The sequence below is a fragment of the Eschrichtius robustus genome, chromosome 12 (assembly GCF_028021215.1).
Source record: "Eschrichtius robustus isolate mEscRob2 chromosome 12, mEscRob2.pri, whole genome shotgun sequence".
NCBI lineage: Eukaryota > Metazoa > Chordata > Mammalia > Artiodactyla > Eschrichtiidae > Eschrichtius > Eschrichtius robustus.
The window spans coordinates 53282487-53301065 of record NC_090835.1 but is presented as its reverse complement, the minus strand read 5'-3'; the positions used below and the strand labels follow the sequence as shown (position 1 = coordinate 53301065).

Genomic DNA, 18579 nt, shown 5'->3' with positions numbered 1-18579 from the left:
TAAGATACAGAATCCCCAATTCCTGGCTCTGACTCCCCATGGGAACTTTGGGAAGTCTTTTTTAGTCTTGCTGTATCTCAGTGTCCTCACTTATAATATGAAAATACACTACAGATTGTGGCAGTTTTAAAACCTGGCCCCCAACTTCTTTGACATTGTCTTACTGAGAGGTGAGACCTATGTCCCCTCCCCTAGAATTTGGCCTCTGTGATTTCTTGACCAAAAGATCACATGACAGAAGTGATGCTGTGATTAATTTAGGGGTTCAAGTCTTAAGAAACTGGCAACTTTCGTTTCCTTTCCCTTGAGATGTTTGCTGGTAGGATGCAGGCACGAGGAGAAGCAGCTTTTGGGGAGGCCCACCCACGTGGAGAACCCTCAGGCTTGCAGCCCACCAGCCAGCAGTGGGCACCGACTTGCCAGCATGCAAATGAGCCAGCTTGGAAGTGGATCCTCCAGCCCCCTTTGACCGTGCACCCCATGTGGAGAGAGCCTTCCCCTCTGATTCTGGAGCTAAAGAAATGAATGTGGCTGCTTGGAGATCTAACTTTGGGATGCTTTGTTAAGCAACAAGAAATAACCAGGCGGATGTTGAGTCCTGCAAGTGGAGTGTTGCTGCCACCTGACATGCAGCATTGGCTTTGGGACCGGGCAGCAGGCAGGAGTCGAAAGGCCCTGGGAGGGTGTTAGGGACAGGGTAGGACGCTGGTGGTGACGGCTTAAGAGAACGGAGGAAAATGTTAGCTGGAGCCAAGAGAGGAAAGGAGACTCCAGTTACACAGGAAAGTTTGGAATAGTGTTGCCGTGCCTCCTGTAATGCAGAAAATCAGAAGTGTGCTGCATGAACTCAATGACCTGGCTGAGGAGATTGCTAGGCTGAGTTTCTAAAGGGCTGCCTGGCTTCTCCCAGCTGCCTGGTGAGTTTTTACCAAGATACACGCGTACCCCAGTTATGTTGTCAGGTGCTGTCTCCACGCACCGAATTGTAGACACCCTGGGACTTCTCCAGGTCCCTCAAGAGTTCACATGTCCCATGAGACGGGCTAACCTGTCGTCCTCCAGGTTGTTTAACCCTCTTCTGGGTGACCCACAGAAGGCCAACCTCGGCAGCCCTGCCATCTTAGCTGACCAGGAGGGGGACTGGCAGAGGACCAGCCATCTCAGCACTGGATTGTCTCACTCCTCTGTCCTGGAGCTTCTCCCCTCCCCCACGACCTTCATTAAATCAATACACAAAAATGTTTATAGTATATGTAAAAATGTAAAGCATAACCAACCTTCCTCTCCACTAGAACCACAATCCTGTATTTTGTGTTTCCCTCCCTTCTTTTCCCTTACAGTTATACTATGTATGTATATATCCCTGTTGATACATGTAATTTTGCATGATCTTTGTAGCCAGTCTAGAAAATAAATGACTACTCACTATGTCATCCTGGCACAATGTGTCATGCATCTCCGGTGATCGATAAACCCTGTATGATCCTGTGCAGGATGGGTCCACAGAGCATTCAGGCAGTTCATTTTCATGCGGGTGCAGTTGCAGCATTGGGGAATGGGAGCGTCCATATGAGGAATAAATCTTTTAGGCAAAGGCTAAAAATGAGCCGATCAGTTGGTGTGAATCTTGGCAAAGTATGCTGACTCCTCAAGTACATGAGTTCATTATTTAATTAGACAAACCTGTTTGGTAACACAAATGGCAAGGGGAAAAAAATGAATAAAGCTTGGATAGTCCATCTTTCACATCATTCCCGCTTTGGTATCTTTCCTGGCGAATAACTTGAGAGCTAACCACCAGTGAGGAGTGGAGGGCACGCTCTGTCTCACTCATTCTAAGTAGTTCCTTGCCTAAGTATCATAAGTAACAGAGATAAATTTTTCATACAATGTAGAAGTGAAAACAAAAATAACAGTTAATCCTCTGGGCATCAAACTAATAAGCCTAGTATTTTTCTAGGTACTAGAGTATTTGTTTCCTCAGCCAGTCTCCACTGATATTTTGGTTCTCTGGTTCTCAATCTTGAGTCCTCTTGCAATCACCTCTTGAACTTTAAAAAATCTGAATGTTTTGTATCCCATTCCGGGAGATTCTGATGCAATTGGTCTGCGGTGCAGACTGGGCGTGGGGATTTTGAAAAGCTCCGGAGACTCAGAGCTGCAGCGGAGTTTCAGAAACCCTGGTTCACACCGTTTTGTCCTCCTCCTCAGGGTCCAGCGCGGCGCCTGGTGGAAAGTGATGCTCAGAATGGATACACAACGTCCTGTTTCTCAGGAAGGAGGGAAGCGTGGTCTCAGAACCGCAAACCCTCCTGGTGTCCTGGGGCGAAGACCATGGGGAGGCCAGTCCTGCCAAGCCAGTGGGTGACGGCGACGCCGCCCGCGTCCAGGCCTCCCCCTCCCTAGAGCTCAGGTACTGTCCGGCCAAGTCCCGAAGGCCTCAGAAGATACACGGCCACCGCGAAGTTCGGCGGTGCCAGGTGGTTTCTTGTTTCCACAAGGGAGGCGGAAGCTGAAGAGGATGGGGTGGCCACTTCGAGCTCTGGACCAAGCCTGGTTGACTTTAGAGTCAATCCAGGATCCTCTCTCGGCTCCAAATTGCAGCCCCGGCAGCTCTTCCCGAGAGGGTTGGCGTGGGGGGCACCCGGGCCAGCCGGGTCAGGACTGCTCCGCGGGGAGGCTGGTGCAGCCCCCGGCGCCCGGAGCGCGAGTCAGGGCGCAGCCGCCCGGGGAGGCAAGGGGCGCGGCGGGAGCTTCGATCCAGGAGGCGCGGACTACAAGTCCCGACAGGCCTCGGGCAGGGCTGGGCGGTGCCGGAGCGGGGCCGGGAGGCCAGCCGGGCCCGGGAGTGCGCGGTGGTTCTCGGGAGTGGCGGGGCGGGTCCTCCCGGCTGTCAGCTGTGGCCCTGGGCGCTCGGGCGGGGGCGGTAGCGGCCATTGGCCGAGAGGCGGGAGGGGCGGGGCTGCCGCGAGCCGCAGCGGCTTCAGGCCGAGCGGGAGGAGGCGGAGCGGGCGGAGGCGGGCGGCCGGCCGGGGAGGCGCGCGCCGGCCTGCTGCGTTCCGGCCTGGCCATGGCAGCGGCGCCCCTGAAAGTGTGCATCGTCGGCTCGGGGAACTGGTGAGCGGCGGCGGGCCGGCGGCGCGGGCTCCGCCTGCGGGAAGCCCCTCTGCCGGACGTCCGAGCGCGCGCGTCCCGGCCGCGGCGTGGGCACCGGGCACCATGCGTGGGGAGGCGGGGCGGGCGGCCTCGCGGCCGGGCTGGGCACCGCGCGCCCGGGGAGGCCGCGCCGAGGCACTGGGCGAGGAGGCCCTGGGCCCATGTGCTCGCGGGGGCGGCGCGGAGAGAGGGGACGGCGCACCGGCGGGCACCTGTCTGCGCTCGCGGCACTGCGCGGCGCGCGCACGGAGGCCACCTGCTCGCCACGCCCGGGGGGTTTGCGCAACATCCTCAGGGCGTTGTTCATTTCTCCCGGGCACATCGCCTGGGCCGAGGAGTTGGAGGAGGCTCGAACGTTCTTGCTGGGGTTTCCGAATCGAGGAAACCGAAGCAGAGGGGACTGAAGGGCGCCTGCTATCCAGGTCGAGGGCGGGGCCGGCTCTGCCCTTCCAAGTGCGGGTCCCGCTCCGGCTTCTGCGAAGTCTAGTATCTTAATATTAAGTATCGGGAAGAAAATCCACGTTCTACAGGCCGGTCTCCCCAGTGGCTCAGGGACTTTGGGAATTCTCCCTTGGGGGGATGTTTGCGCAGCTTTGCTTCTCCGATAGGCTTTATTTGACTTTAGCGTTTATAAAGCACTTTGTGCCAGGCGTTCTTGTAAGCACTTTAAATGTCAGCTCTTTTAGTTACCTTTCTGAAACTTACACAGTGGGATTATTTGGTGTGTTTGGGTTACTGTAGAGGAAAGTGGGCTGGGGGAGAGGAGGCAGAATATGGTATAGCATCTGATATTTTCAGTTTTTTTTCCGTAGCTGCGCGCTATTTTTCCCACATCCGAGGGACTAGTATAGAATAGTTCAGAGTGATGTCCTTAAAGTCCTTCTGTTTTTTTGTGGCCGGACACTTATCACGGTTCAGGCTTCTAGGAGTCCTGCAGCAATTGGTACTAGTTACTTGGTCTCCGTCTTTAACACTTGGTCCAGAAGGTACTTCTTGCAGGAAACCTTATCTGATTCTCCACTTTTCCATCCCAGCAAGGTGAGGGGCCTCTCCCTGTGCCTCTGTTGCTGACATCTGTCATTGCAAGATGATGATTTATTTGATTATCTGTTTCCACTCCTCCCCTCCCAGCTCTTGAGAACAGCATATACCTTAGGGCCGGGCATATGCTAAGTAAATACTAAATGAATGTCTAAAAACTAACTTTTTAATGTAAAAATGTAATTGTATATGATTTGGCAATAATTCACATTGTTTAAAAGGTACCAAAAACCCCACAGAAAAAACAGTGAAACATCTCCCATCCACACTTGTCTCCCAAGGTATCTCCTGGAAGAAAACCAGTGTTATCAGTTTCTTCTGTTCTTTACAGAAGAATTCTATCAAATGCAAGCGAATGTTTACATATATTTTTTTCTCTCTCTGCCCTGCAAATACTAGGATATTATGCACTTTTCTGTAAACTTCTTTTTTCAACCAACAACAGAATGTTCTGTCCCACATGTAATGGAGTTGGTACCTGCCCACTGCAGAGCTTCGTATGGACTTTCAGCTGGACCTTGCCAGTTCTGATCCCAAGGTCACTTGAGTGAAATGTCAGCTGCCTTGTGGGCTGTGAGACTGAAAAAGCGCCCATTCAGCGCGTGTTCTTTAACATTAGTTTCCTCTTCTGTAAGAGGCCACAGAACTACGGACGGCAGCACCTTTTCCTCCTTTGCAAGGTGCAGGGGAAGTGGCATGGCTGGGCTACGCCAGATTTGGGCCTGAAACAAGAGTTGTGAAGTGACCCTCCTGCGGCCCTGCACCCCGTCCCCCTTCCCCCCGCTGGCCCCATGCCCCCGGCTTCCCGCAGCCTCTCTCTGATGTATTTGACTGTTTTTCTTGGCTCACTCCAGCCCAAGGAAATGGAGTAGAACTTGGCTAGTGACACTGGAGCAGAGCAATTGAGAAATGTGCTGATGGTCTGGTCTGGCTGCTGGTTCCCTTAATGATGGGATCAGACTGGAACAGTCGTTGGCTTCCTTGTTGCTGCCCTGGGTGCAGAGCCATGCCAGTCCTAGAGAGAGGCTCACGAACTCCCCAGAGAGATTCAGGAACTTAGGGACAGAAAAGGACACAGAGAGGCTGCCCAGGGGCCCACTGAGTGTTCAGCTCTGGTCAAAGACATTTGACTGTCTGCTCCACGCAGATACGGTGGTTTTTCCAGGGATAGGGACACAAGTGGACACCATCCCTTCCTTCAGGTCACAGATAGATAAGGATTTGGAAGATAAATTCAAAAGAAGTACAAAGTAGAATGAAATATCTGTCACAAGATTAGATGTTTTAGATTTTTGTTATTGTTCTGAATTTTTTTTCTTTTCCTCATGTGGCATGCGAGATCTTAGTTCCCCAATCAGGGATCGAACCCGTGCCCCCTGCAGCGGAAGCACGGAATCTTAACCACTGGACTGCCAAGGAAGTCCCAAGAGTAGACGTTCTAAATAGTGTTTTTAGTAATGTTTCTTAAAATGTGGTGCAAAGACAACTTGCATCAGAATTAGCACTGAAGCTAGACTTGCTGAATCATATTCCCTGAGGGTGGAACAGATTTTTCCCTAAGGGATTTTAGCCTTCTGCTGATTTTAAAACAGGTTACCAAAAGACAGACCCTTCCAGATGCTCAGGAATAGGAAATTGCTTAAGCAGTGTTTACATTTGGGACTTAAAAAAAAATACGTTTATTTATTTATTTATTTATTTGCTGTGTTGGGTCTTTGTTGCTGCACGCGGGCTTTTCTTTGGTTGCAGAGAGCGCGGGCTACTCTTTGTTGCGGTGCATGGGCTTCTCGTGGTGGCTTCTCTCGTTGTGGAGCACGGGTTCTAGGCACGCGGGCTTCAGTAGTTGTGGCTTGCGGGCTCTAGAGCGCAGGCTCAGTAGTTGTGGCGCACAGGCTTAGTTGCTCCGTGGCATGTGGGATCATCCCGAACCAGGGATCGTACCCGTATCCCCTGCATTGGCAGGCGGATTCTTAGCCACTGCGCCACCAGGGCAGTCCCTACGTTTGGGACTTTGAAGCAGCTCAGAATGCTTATGGAAATAATGATGTTACATCTATAGCTAAAAGGTGGCTCTAAAGCTCACATTGGTTCGTCCCCCAATGTAAATAATCATCAATTGCTATGCAGATACCTGAAGACTGACGGGCCTGTCCCGCCCTTCCTCACCTCTTTTCCTCTAGACGGTGAGAGAGAGGAGGCCAAGGGGGCCTCTTGCATCCAGCTGAGCCCTGTTGTGCTTCCCCCTGTGGGGATGCAGGGAGGTGCTTCCTAACCGGCATGGCTTTTCTTGGTCCTGGTGACTCACAATAGCAACAGAAAGGAAAAAACAAAAGCTTCTTAGGTTCCTCCAAAGATGAAACAAAGTTCCTTCACCAGAACCTTGGGAAGGGCACCCAGACACAGTGCAAGATGCAGTTCTAGAACTAAAACCTCAGGGTTGTATTTCAGTCTAAGTCCAGAAACACCCCACACCTCCTTGGGAGGCTGGGTCAGGCAGCGGTGGAAGGAGGCAGTCGGGATTCTCACCCCCTAGGTTTCTGGCCCCATCAAGCTCTAGGTCCTTGAGCAAACTGCTTCTCTCCAGGAATCATTGCTCCTGACATGGGTACCTGCTGTCTAGGATCATGGTGAGGATGAAATGAGATGATCTGAGAGAGTGCAAAGTGACTAGCGCTCAGTAGTTGTCAGCTAATGAAAAAATGCTGTCTGTGTTAGTTCCATCATCCTTGACCAGAGCCATCACAAAACGGACCTTTTCAAGGTCAGTGGTTAATAAGGTGGAATTGAAACCCCAGATCCTTCTGACTCCAATGTCCATGTTTCTATAAATGCTTAGCATTTTCAGTGAGAAGTGTACTTTTACCAATGCCAATCACAAAATGCTAAGGAATAGAGGCAGAGAAAGGGAGAAGATAAAAGAGCGGGAGTTGTTTCCGAGAGTTATCTTTGGCCCTTGTTTTCACCACAGCTTGACTCCTGGGACTGAAGGTCAGGGAGAGCTTTGGCCTACTTTGCATTGATGACTGAAGCTGGACGTGTGGCTGACCCTTTTTGTCCTGTTGGAAGCATCTGAATGCAGCCTGGCAGCTCTTCATCCCCCAGTGTCATCGTTTTTGACTGTGCTGCTCAGTGTCTGTGATGATTCTTGCCGTATCCCCACGTGGAGGGCTTGAAACAGTTTAGGCATCTGTGTGTTAGCTCCTCTGAGGTCAAAACGACCCTTCCTGGTCCACAGGCGGCACTGACACACCTCTACTGTGGAAGCTGGAGGGAGAGGTAGTGGTGGTTCGGGCTGACCTGGGAGGAGACCCATGTCCCTCAGGAGCCAGGCTGAGGACACCTGCCAGGCTGATCCGCACACCTGTTTCTGTTGTTGTGCAGTGTATATACATCACAGCTATATTGGGGATGAGTCTGATTTTCATATCTTAGCCCTCTTTCACCTCTTTCATCATTCTTCACTTCCTCCCCTCCCTTAAGGGGGATAATCATAACAGTTACCACTTAGGGTCATTTTCTGTGTCTGGGATGTGCGTTATTTCATTTAAATCTCATAACAAGTCTATGCGGTACTACTATTATTCCTATTTTAGATGACAAAACTGAGATTAGAGAACTTTTCAAGGTCAGTGGTTACTAAGGTGGAGTTGAAACCCAGATCTTTCTAACTCCAATGTCCGTGTTTCTATAAATTCTTATCATTTTTAATGAGAAGCATACTTTTACCTGAGAACAAATCCCATCGTCACAAAAATATTGAGTAGCTTACCCTCCCAAAAAAGTCTAGTATAACAATATTCCACTTAAGAAAAATCAAATTGAAATGAGGTCTTAAATATCATCCTGGAGAGACTTCCCTTGCAGTCCAGTGGGTAGGACTCTGCGCTTTCACTGCTTGCGGCACGGGTTCAGTCCCTGGTTGGGGAACTAAGATCCTGCGTGCCTTGCAGTGCGGCCAAAAAAAAAAAATCATCCCGTTCAGTTTCCCTCCGAAGGAGGCATCCCATTTCTTGTAGACATGACATGAGCATAGTTTACTGTTTTTAAGGCACCTGATCTTAAAATTAATCTAGTAAATTAGGTATTAGAAAAGTCTTATGTTTGAGAGGAGAATCTGTCACCTCCAGCTTCTACCCATTAGTCTGTGAGCAGTGCTGAGGCGAGCCTACTCTTTTTTTTTTTTTTCCAGCTGCGTTGGGTCTTTGTTGCTGTGCGGGGGCTTTCTCCAGTTGTGGCAAGTGGGGACCACTCTTCGCTGCAGTGGTGGGCCTCTCATTGCGGTGGCTTCTCTTGTTGTGGAGCACGGGCTCCAGGCACGTGGGCTTCAGTAGCTGTGGCATGCAGGCTCAGTAGTTGTGGCACATGGGCTCAGTCCCTCCATGGCATGTGGGATCTTCCCGGACCAGGGCTCGAACCCGTGTCCCCTGCGTTGGCAGGTGGATTCTTAACCACTGCACCACCAGAGAAGTCCGAGCCCACTCTTTTCTAAAACATGTCCCATTGGATAGAAGAGTCACATGTCCCCTAAATCTTCCATGTGGCAGGCCAAGTAGTATGTCCAAGCCTCTCAGTCCTTGCTGGTGGGAAGTTGTGTCTGGGGTCGTCAACCATCCAGGTCTTTCTTCTTCCCCTTATCCCTACCTCCCAGGCTTGATGACGTCAGGAACTAAGACAGAAGTCCCCCTGCTCCTTTAAGGTTATCCTAGTGGCACTTTGCCGTCATTCTACTTTGGGGCTCAGTTCCTTTCACAGTTGGGTGCTAGGAACTTCACTGATTATCTGTTGCTGCCCCACTATCTCCCCTGAAACTTAATGGCTTCAAACAGCAATGATTGACTAGCTCGTTATTCTGGGGGTCAGCAGTTGGGCCTAAGCGAGGAGGGTCTTCTGCTGGTCTCACCTGGGCTCACTCATAAGGCAGCAGTCAGGTGTTTAGTGGGCTGGGGCTCTTGGTCCTCGATGCCCCCTTTCACAGTCGGTGGGCTTTGGCCAGGCTAATGGGGGCGACCGGCCACGTGTCTATCTTTCTGCAGCAGGCGAACTTGGGCTTCTCCATGTCGTGGCTGGATTCCAACTTCAAGTTCATATAAATTCCTCACATAAGTGGAATCATACAGTAATTGTCCTTTTTGTAACTGGCTTATTTCACTTAGTATAATGTCCTCAAGGTTCACTTCTTTTGTAGCATGTGCCAAAATTTCCTTCCTTTTTAAGGCTGAAGGATAGTCCACGGTATGAATATACCAGCTTTTGTTTATCTGTTCAACCCATCAGTGGACACTTGGGTTGCTTCCACCTTTTGGCCGTTGTGAATAATTCTGCTATGAACATTGGTGTACAAATATCTCTTTAAGATTCTGCTTTCAAATCTTTTGGGTATATGCCCAGAAGGGGAATTGCTGGATCATATGGCAATTCTGTTTTTAGGTTTTTGAGGAACCACTGTATTGTTTTCCATTTCAGTTACACCATTTTATATTCCCACCAGCAGAGCACAAGGGTTCCAATTTCTTCACATTCTAACACTTGTTTTTGTTTTGTTTTAATATAGTAGCCACACTAACAGGTGTGAGGTGGTATGTATTTTGTTAATTGCATGTGATGCATATGATCATATGGCATATACAATTTTGCATCCTGTTTTTTGTTAAATGTAACGTTCTATTTGAGGCTTTTCCTCTGCAGTTTGGATTTTGATAGACAGAAAGGCTTTTTTCATCTGCTTCTCCCCCTCCTTTTTTTCTCTATGTGAAGTTGTTCACATTGATCTTTTTTCCTCTGTCGTTGCTATCTTTGATTTTAAACTTAGAAAGCTTCCCTATCCAGAGATCAAATAAACATTCACCAAGTTGAATCTATTTTTAAAATACTTTATTTTTCACATTTGCATCTAATACCCTGGCATTTGATTGTACTTTAAAAGCCCTTTAACTGCAAAGAATTACACAAAGTGTTAACAGTGGTTCTCCCTGGGTGGTAAGATTATAATTTTTTTTTGTCTTTCATGTATTGCTTTTATGAATAAGAAAGTAGATGTTATTTAAACCAAAACTGATCACCCTCTTCCCTTGGATCCGCACGTAGGATCAGCTCTGGGCATGGGATGGGGAGAATCTAGCTGAACCCTTGTTTGTTCTCCCTAGAGAGTTTCCTCCTTGGTAAAAGAGGGATGGTCTGTGGGGTCTTTTCTGTGCCAGTAAGCTTCTGCACCCCGTGCAGTTCTGGGAATTGTCAACCTGACTTGATAGGCATCCTGTTCCTTGGCTGATTAAAATGTCACATCTTTTTAGAGAGGAAGAGGTGAGTGAATGCCAAGGGGTTGGGGGAAGGGGGGTGTTGCCAGTGGAGGTTAGGACCTCCAGCAGGTGGGTGTCTGTCCAGCTGGGACCCAGGGAGGGAGAGCAGAGTGGTGAAGACATGGCCTGGGCTGTGGATCTCTCCTCTTTCACTGACCCACCAGTGTGATCCCTGGAGTTCAGTGTCTTCACTTGAAAAATGGGGATCGTGATAGTCCCTGTCTCAGAGGGTTGCTAAGGCTTGAAACAGATAATGTGGGTAAGGTATTGAAAACAGTACTCTGGTGGTAATCAGATTGCAATACATAAATGTATCAGACAAAGGGGTTATACCCCTTCAGTTTATACAGTGTTATTTGTCAATTACGTGTCAATCAAAAAACAAAAAGCAAACAAACAGTGCCTGACACCTGGTAGTCAGCAAACCCCTACCCTCTGCCTCTTGCCCCATCCTTGCCTCTTCCCCTTCCCTCTCCCCTTCCCCTTCCCTCTGCTCCTTTCTCAGCCTCCTCTCCCTCTCTCCCCCTCCTGCTCATAACCTCTCCCCTCCCCCTTCCTCCACCTCCCACCAGGTGTGGACTCTGGGTAAAAGCAGAGGACAGTCTCCCTGCCCCTCCTGTTCCTGCACCTTTGCTCCACGGGCCCTTCCCTCTGGCTCGAATTCTCCCCCACCCCAACCTTAGACTTACCAGCTTTATCCCCTGTGTCCTCTGTGCCCGGCACAGTGTCTGCATGGCATAGGTGCTTAATGTGTATTCTCAACAAATGATTCTACTCTACCCCTCAGCAAACAGGAATTAGTAGAAAGTGTGGGCTTTGGAAACAGATCTGGGTCAGAACTGCTGGCTCTAGATGGACAGCGTGACCGGGTAACTTATTCATTCTCTCTGAGCCTCTACTTCTTCATCTGTAAAGTGGGGATAACGTGGCTGCTGGAAAGATGAAATGAGCTCTTGTGTCAAATACCCAGTGTGTACCCAGCTGGCACCGGGTCGTGATTTCCCACCCCAAGTCCCTTTTAAATTTTGTTGGCATAATATTGCTGAGGTTGCAAACTAGTCTGTATTTTGAGGCCCAAGACTTGTTGATAAGATAATTCATGATTCCATGGGAAATGTGATATCATACCCCGGAGTAAAGACCCAGGACTGGCCGTCAGCCGTCCTGAGTCCCCCTCCCAGTTCTGCCACTACCTGGTTGAGTAACCCAAGGTCAGAGTGATCGAGCCTCCTGTGTCGTGTCTTAATCTGCCAGGTGGAGGTTTAGATGGAATTAAACCTCCTTTAAACTGCCCTGCTCGCTTTTGTTCTGCTTATTCACTTAGACTTTCTTTAAAAGTTGACTTTAAAAGAGAACTTTGTATCACCACTCCAAAGACCACAAGTAGAAGGTAACAGCAGCCACCAGTAGAATGGAAACAAAACAGTATTATAAAATCCTTGCCAGATACTGGTCCCTGCCAAGGCTCTGAGTGGAGGCCGCCTCATACTTTGGGAAGAAGGGAAATTCACACAGGCTGGGGAGCTGGGAAACACCCCAACACTCACATGAGACATTCGGCGCTCTCTCAGGGAGGCCAGGAGAGTTGAAAAGGGCACACATGCGTCGTTGTCACTTGATGCTCCGTGTGTGTGTGTGTGTGTGTGTGTGTGTGTGTGTGTGTGTGTGTGTGTGGGCAGCGCTCAGCCATTGGGGCTACCTCTGGCCCCCACTCCTCACTTTGGGAAAAACCGGGCTCATCGCAGACCTGGCCTTTAGTAGATGGACGAGCTGGCAGGTGGAGCAATGGCTGCTGTGCCCTTGACCCAGCCGTGTTAACGGTCTGTGCCTGACCGGGCTGGGCCAGTTACAGGACAGCCCCTGAAACAAGGAGACGCCACCACCGTGGCCATGGGACCCCAGCCCCGACCGTGGCTGAGACACACACAAACCGCCTCCATGGACTGGACTGGACGCAGTATTTTTATTTTATTTTAGGCTCAGTTCTGATATATCTGTGCATGATTTTAGACTGGTCCTCTGTCGGCCAGGCATCTTTTTAGGACGGGGTTTTCACTTATATGTGGACTTTATATAGTTGCCTTCAAAACACAGGGGTTCTTCCAAAACACTCCCTTTGCTATTTGATCCTGTTCCTTACACATATGTGACAAACACATTTAGTACCATTTCAAAGCCACAAAGGAGTTTTGGGTATGGATTATACTTAAAAACAAAAACAACTTTATTCAGGTGCAATTGAAACACAGGAAACTCAGACATACTTAATATTTGATGGGTTTGGAGATAGGAATACACCCAAGAAACCATCACCACAATCAAGGTAATAAATATCCATCACCTCCAAGAGTTTCCTCCTGCCCCCATCTCCCCATTTTTGGTGGTAAGAATATTCAGTACTACGTTAGCTATGGGCTTGTCGTATAGAATATATAGCCTTTATTATGTTGAGGTGAATTATACACTTTTGAGGTTTTATAAACAACACAGAAAAGGTGGACAACAAAGGAAATACTTGGTTCAAATGGAGATGGTACTGAAAGAGATTAAAACAGAACAAATAAAAGTGTTTTCATTTCTGATCTCCAAAAAAATATATTATTGTATAAGTTATATAGAAAGAACAAGACTAGGCCTTATAGGCATTAGAATCTTTTTGTTCATCTCCCTGGATTCTTTTTTTTTTTTTTTTTAATTTATTTATTTATTTATTTATTTTTGGCTGTGTTGGGTCTTCGTTGCTGCGTGCGGGCTTTCTCTAGTTGCGGCAAGCGGGGGCTACTCTTCTTGTGGTGTGCGGGCTTCTCGTTGCGGTGGCTTTTCTTGTTGCAGAACACGGGCCTAGGCGCACAGGCTTCAGTAGTTGTGGCACACGGGCTCAGTAGTTGTGGCTCACGGGCTCAGTAGTTGTGGCTCACGGGCTCTAGAGCACAGTCTCAGTAGTTGTGGTGCACGGGCTTAGGTGCTCCGCGGCATGTGGGATCTTCCCAGACCAGGGCTTGAACCCGTATCCCCTGCATTGGCAGGCGGATTCTTAACCACTGCGCCACCAGCGAAGTCCCTCCCTGGATTCATTCTTGAATTGAATTTCATGCTTCTTCCCCGCATCCATCTCCTCCCTTCCCTCCCCTCCCCTCCCCCATCCATGAGTGGCAGATCCAATAGCTTGGCCCAGAATTACCTGGAGTTACCTCTGGTTGCCTCAGCGTTGCTGAGTCTGATGCATCCCTTGCTACCACTGCAAAACAGCCCACCCTCTGCCAACTCGGTGCTGAAAATAACAAGCACACGTTGTTGCTTGTGCATCTCTGGATCAGCTGGTTAGTTCTTGGCTTGGCCCAGCTCCCTCATGTGTCTGTGATTAGCTGAGTGTTGGCTGGAAGCTCTGCTTTGCCTGCTTTTCCCATCCCTGGTGTATGAAGCCCTTTTTGCTTCTCTGCAGAGGTATGGTTTTCCTCAGCACCGTTCCCATGTCTTCTCCCTGGACCCCAGCCAGGTCTGTCCACTGTGGGTCCCTCAGCTGAACGCTGGGCAGGCGAGCCTTCCCATGGATTACCTGGGTTGCATCTGAGTCCTTTGTGTTAAAAGTCCCTCGTAGTTTACCCTTCTAATCACGTGTCCCTCATTCCCCTTCACCTCTTATCACACACAGGATTGTGAATTCCTTTTACCTTGTTCATCTCTCTTAAGTGGGTGGGAAGCTTTTGAGAGCTATGCCTTTTATATCACCAGCATCTAGCCCAAGGCATTATGTGCAGTAGGTGCTCAGGACATTTTTGATAACTGAGATAAATGCATGAATGAATGACTGAATGAAGTCCTTGATGAAACCTGGGAGGAGGTAGAGTGAGGTTCTGCTGACCTCCCATGAGTAAAAAATGCAACTGGAGTTTCCCTTATTTTTGTTCTGTCCTTCTAAGCCCCATTTGAACTCCAAAGGACAAGGTATGGTGGGCTTAGTTCTTTTTTTTTTTTTTTAATAAATTTATTTATTTATTTTTTATTTTTGGCTGCGTTGGGTCTTCGTTGCCGCGCGCAGGCTTTCTCTAGTTGCGGTGAGCGGGGGCTACTCTTTGTTGCGGGGTGTGGGTTTCTCATTGCAGTGGCTTCTCTTGTTGCAGAGCACAGGCTCTAGGTGCTCGGGCTTCAACAGTTGCGGCACGTGGGCTCAGTAGCTGTGGCTCACGGGCTGTAGAGCACAGGATCAGTAGTTGTGGCGCATGGGCTTAGTTGCTGCGTGGCATGTGGGATCTTCCCGGACCAGGGCTCAAAACCGTGTCTCCTGCGTTGGCAGGCGGATTCTTAAACACTGCGCCATCAGGGAAGCCCTGGTGGGCTTAGTTCTTAATAGTTCCAATTTTTATTTAAATTTTCTTAACTAACTTTTCAGCAGAAACACAGTAGGTTTGTCTCTGGTTGCAAATGCTTGGCTTCCCCAGGAGGCGGCTGTAAAGGGAGAAACAAGTGTATTCCAGTAAGACTGTGGACCATGGGTAGGGGGCTCATGGTTCTAGTTTATTTTCCCACTTGATTTACTAGACTTGGATTCCTAGTGTCTTATAGATCCCCTCCTCGGTTTGCTCCGTTCCCCAGAATCACACTTGCTCTCTTTGACCTTGTGTGAGTTATTAGCATAAACATTAGGGTAAAAGTGATAGTGATGGTGGGCAGATTCTCGGCCTTTTTTCTGCAGGGTGTCAGAGGAGAATTGGATTAATGGATATTTAGCTAATAAACTGTCCTGCTGACAGAGAATAAGGACTTCACAGGGAAAGCCACAGAGCTTTGATGTTTACAGCTATTCCTTTGTGAGGAAGGAGAGCACCAAAGTTCTAGATCCTTGTGCAGAGCAGCTGTTCTCAACTCTGGCCGCACGTCAGTCCCAGGGGAGCTTTAATAACTGCTGATGCCTGATCCCACTCCCTGGGATCGAGAAATGGGTACCGAGAGGTACCCATTTCGTTGATCTTGGGTGTGGCCTGGAACTCAGTCTCCCAGGTAATTCTATTGTGCAGCCAAAGATAAACATAAGGATAACTGTCTCCAGTCCGTTCTTATGCATCAGCTTGGTCCCACCCCCTTTCTGTCATCACCCCTTCCTCCATTTCACAAATTGTCTGAATCGTTAGAAAAAATCATTAGAAAAAATAATGAATGCCCTGACACGTGAATTCTCAAGGTGCTCTTTACCATTCTTTCCTTTGCTCCTCACACCAGGAAAGTTATCTAAGAAACAAACTATTTCTCTGTTCAGATTCCTATAAAAGAACTTGATTGGTTCAGCCGCGATTAGGTACCACCTGTGGCCCAATCAGTGTGCACTCAACACACCTGTGAGATGGGCACAGGTGCCCGCTGACCATGATCACCTCTGCCACGGGGACCAGCCGCACACCCGCGGCTCTTGTGCAGAAGACTGGCGTTAACTAGCATCTTCCCTTCCCCTGTGGGAAAGCCTATGGGAGACTGATTCATTACCAGAATAGGTTTGGTGAATAGAGATGCAGAAAAAAGGGAGCTTTTAGAGGCCTCTGGGTGTCTGCTGGGGGGACCCATGCCCTTGCTCTGCTCCTTTTCTGGAATCCACTTGGGTCTTGTCTTTCCTTTATGACTGCACATGGAGCTTGTTGCAGTTCCCCAGGACACAGCTTATTCTACGGTAGCTGCGTATTAATCTCCTTGATGGATTTGAAATATAGCCTAGTTGCTTTGGAGACTTCATGAATGCTTGAAGTGTTACTTTAAAATATATAAAATATAAAAATATATAAAAAAATATATTAAAATATAAAATGCCATCTTTCAGGTGGATTTCTCTTCCATGATACTCTCTTCCAAGATAGGTTGGTGCTTACTAGTTTCAAGAGGTGGTGCTTTCTGACCTTGTAGCAAATTCTGGGGCTTTCCTGATCATGGGGTGGTATTTCCAAGTGAAAACAACTAAGTTTCAAACAGCTTGGACTTCCCTGGTGGCGCAGTGGTTAAGAATCCGCCTGCCAATGCAGGGGACACGGGTTTGAGCCCTGGTCTGGGAAGATTCCACATGCCATGGAGCAACTAAGCCCATGCGCCACAACTACTGAGGCTGTGCTCTAGAGCCAACGAGCCACAACTACTGAGCCCGTGTGCCACAACTACTGAAGCCCGCATGCCTAGAGCCCGTGCTCTGCAACAAGAGAAGCCACCGCAATGAGAAGCCCGCGCACCGCAACAAAGAGTAGCCCCCGCTCACCACAACTGGAGAAGCCCGCGCGCAGCAACGAAGACCTAATGCAGCCAAAAACAAGCAAATAAATAAATAAGTTTATTAAAAAACCAACCAAACCAACAAAAAAACAGCTTACGGCTGAGGCGACATCACATCTGAGTTCTAAGCTCAGTGCTTGAATCAGAGCACAAGTCTCCTGAAATATAATCTAGTGCTTTCTCTCTTCTGCCCAAGTGAGTTTGTTTTCTTTTCCACTGTTTCTTTTGCAGGGGTTCAGCTGTTGCAAAAATAATTGGTGATAATGTCAAGAAACTTCAGAAGTTTGCCTCCACGGTCAAGATGTGGGTCTTTGAAGAAACGGTTAATGGGAGAAAACTGACAGACATCATAAATAATGACCATGAAAATGTAAAATATCTCCCTGGACACAAGCTGCCAGAAAACGTGGTAAGACTTTGGTTAATTCTAAAAGTTACACTCGGCTGATTTAGCACTTGGGACGTGGGGAGATGGGAAAGCTGCTTCCCCGGTCTCCTGTTCCTCTGTACCACCAAGTTCATTGCTTGGTCAGTTTTGGTTTTCCTGACTCTGAACATGGGCCTTGTGTTAGTTTGCTAGAGCTGCCATAACAAAGTGCGGTAGACTGGGTGGCTTAAACAACAGAAATTAATTTTCTCACAGCTCTGGAGGCTTCACGTTGTCTGGAGGAAGAAATTTTCCTCTACGCTTCTAGTTTCTTCTCTCTGGTCTGAGAATTAAGTTGACATGAGACCGATTAAGAAATTTTCCTCTACCCTTCTAGGTTCTTCTGTCTGGTCTGAGAATTAAGTTGACATGAGACAGATTAACAGAAGAAAATCAAACAAAAGTTTAATAACATATATGCATAGGAGAGACCCAGGAAAACTGTCATTCACCAAAATGGCTGAAGCTCTCACCTTAAATATTATCCTCAGCTAAAGACAAAAGAGGATGTTGAGGGTGGGGAGAGTCAGTTCTGGGAGGTGATGGGGAAAGCACAGTAAACAAGGGTAAGGTGGTTACGCAGATTTAAGTCAGTGCCTTCCCCTTTCCTGAGAGTTTCTAGAGATTTGGTCCTCCCAGCTCTTCCAGGTACTTGGAGGGAGACCCCCTTACAAATGGAGATTTCCCTCATGAATGTAAATGTTTCTTACAAAAGGACAGCTCCTACTTGGTTTTCAGTTTCTTCCTTGTCTGCTGTTTCTTAAAAAAACAACCACCTTAAAATAATGTGCCAAAGAGGCATATTTTGAGGTGGCAAAATCTGCTCCCCTACAAAGCCCAAGAGTTGGTTCTTCTGAGGCCTCCCCTGGACTTTTCTTCTTCCCGTGTCTCCACGTGGTCCTCCCTCTGTGTATCTGAGACAGACACCAGTCATGTTGCAATGGGGCTTACCCCAGTGACCTCATTTTAACCTTTATAAAGACCCTGTCTCCAAATACAATCGCATTCTGAGGTACTGAAGTTAGGACTTCAACATATGAATTTTGGGGGGACACATTGCAGCTCATCACAGGCTAGTTTCTTGGCATTCAGAGTGGTGGTCACATCAAAGCTAGAACTAATAATTTTGCCTTTGTCTTGTGTCTCTTGGTAACTCCCGAGATACCTGTTGACGAAGAATTAATCAGTCGGTCTAAGAAAGAAGTAGACATTTTATTCGAGCCAAATTATAATTTGGGAATAGCATCTCAGTGTTGAGAACTGTTCCGCCCATTAGAAGTCAAGGCATAGTTACATAAGTTTTTTGAGACAGAGGGCTTTATGTTAAATGAATTACTGACAGTTCATACAATCCAAATCTGTACAAGATAAAGAAGGAGTGTTATGTTTAAGGAGTTGTTTCCTTGACGCTAA

General features: G+C 48.3%; 2 protein-coding genes across 4 annotated transcripts in view; one reads left to right on the top strand and one right to left on the bottom strand.

The window, feature by feature from the left end:
• The window catches only part of OSBPL10 (oxysterol binding protein like 10), a 375172-nt gene extending 372441 nt beyond the window's left edge, over nt 1–2731 (bottom strand). Inside the window, exon 1 of the mRNA XM_068558344.1 lies at nt 1427–2731. The gene's annotated coding sequence lies outside the window, so the exon portion shown is untranslated. The remainder of the gene's footprint in view (nt 1–1426) is intronic.
• A 265-nt stretch (nt 2732–2996) lies between these two features.
• Nucleotides 2997–18579, top strand: part of GPD1L (glycerol-3-phosphate dehydrogenase 1 like) — a 58918-nt gene continuing 43335 nt past the window's right edge. For all 3 annotated transcript variants that reach the window (XM_068558349.1, XM_068558345.1, XM_068558346.1), the window contains exons 1-2: nt 2997–3117; nt 16971–17148. In XM_068558349.1, the coding sequence (XP_068414450.1) occupies nt 3071–3117; nt 16971–17148 (225 nt within the window). In that variant the 5' untranslated portion in view covers nt 2997–3070. The remainder of the gene's footprint in view (nt 3118–16970; nt 17149–18579) is intronic.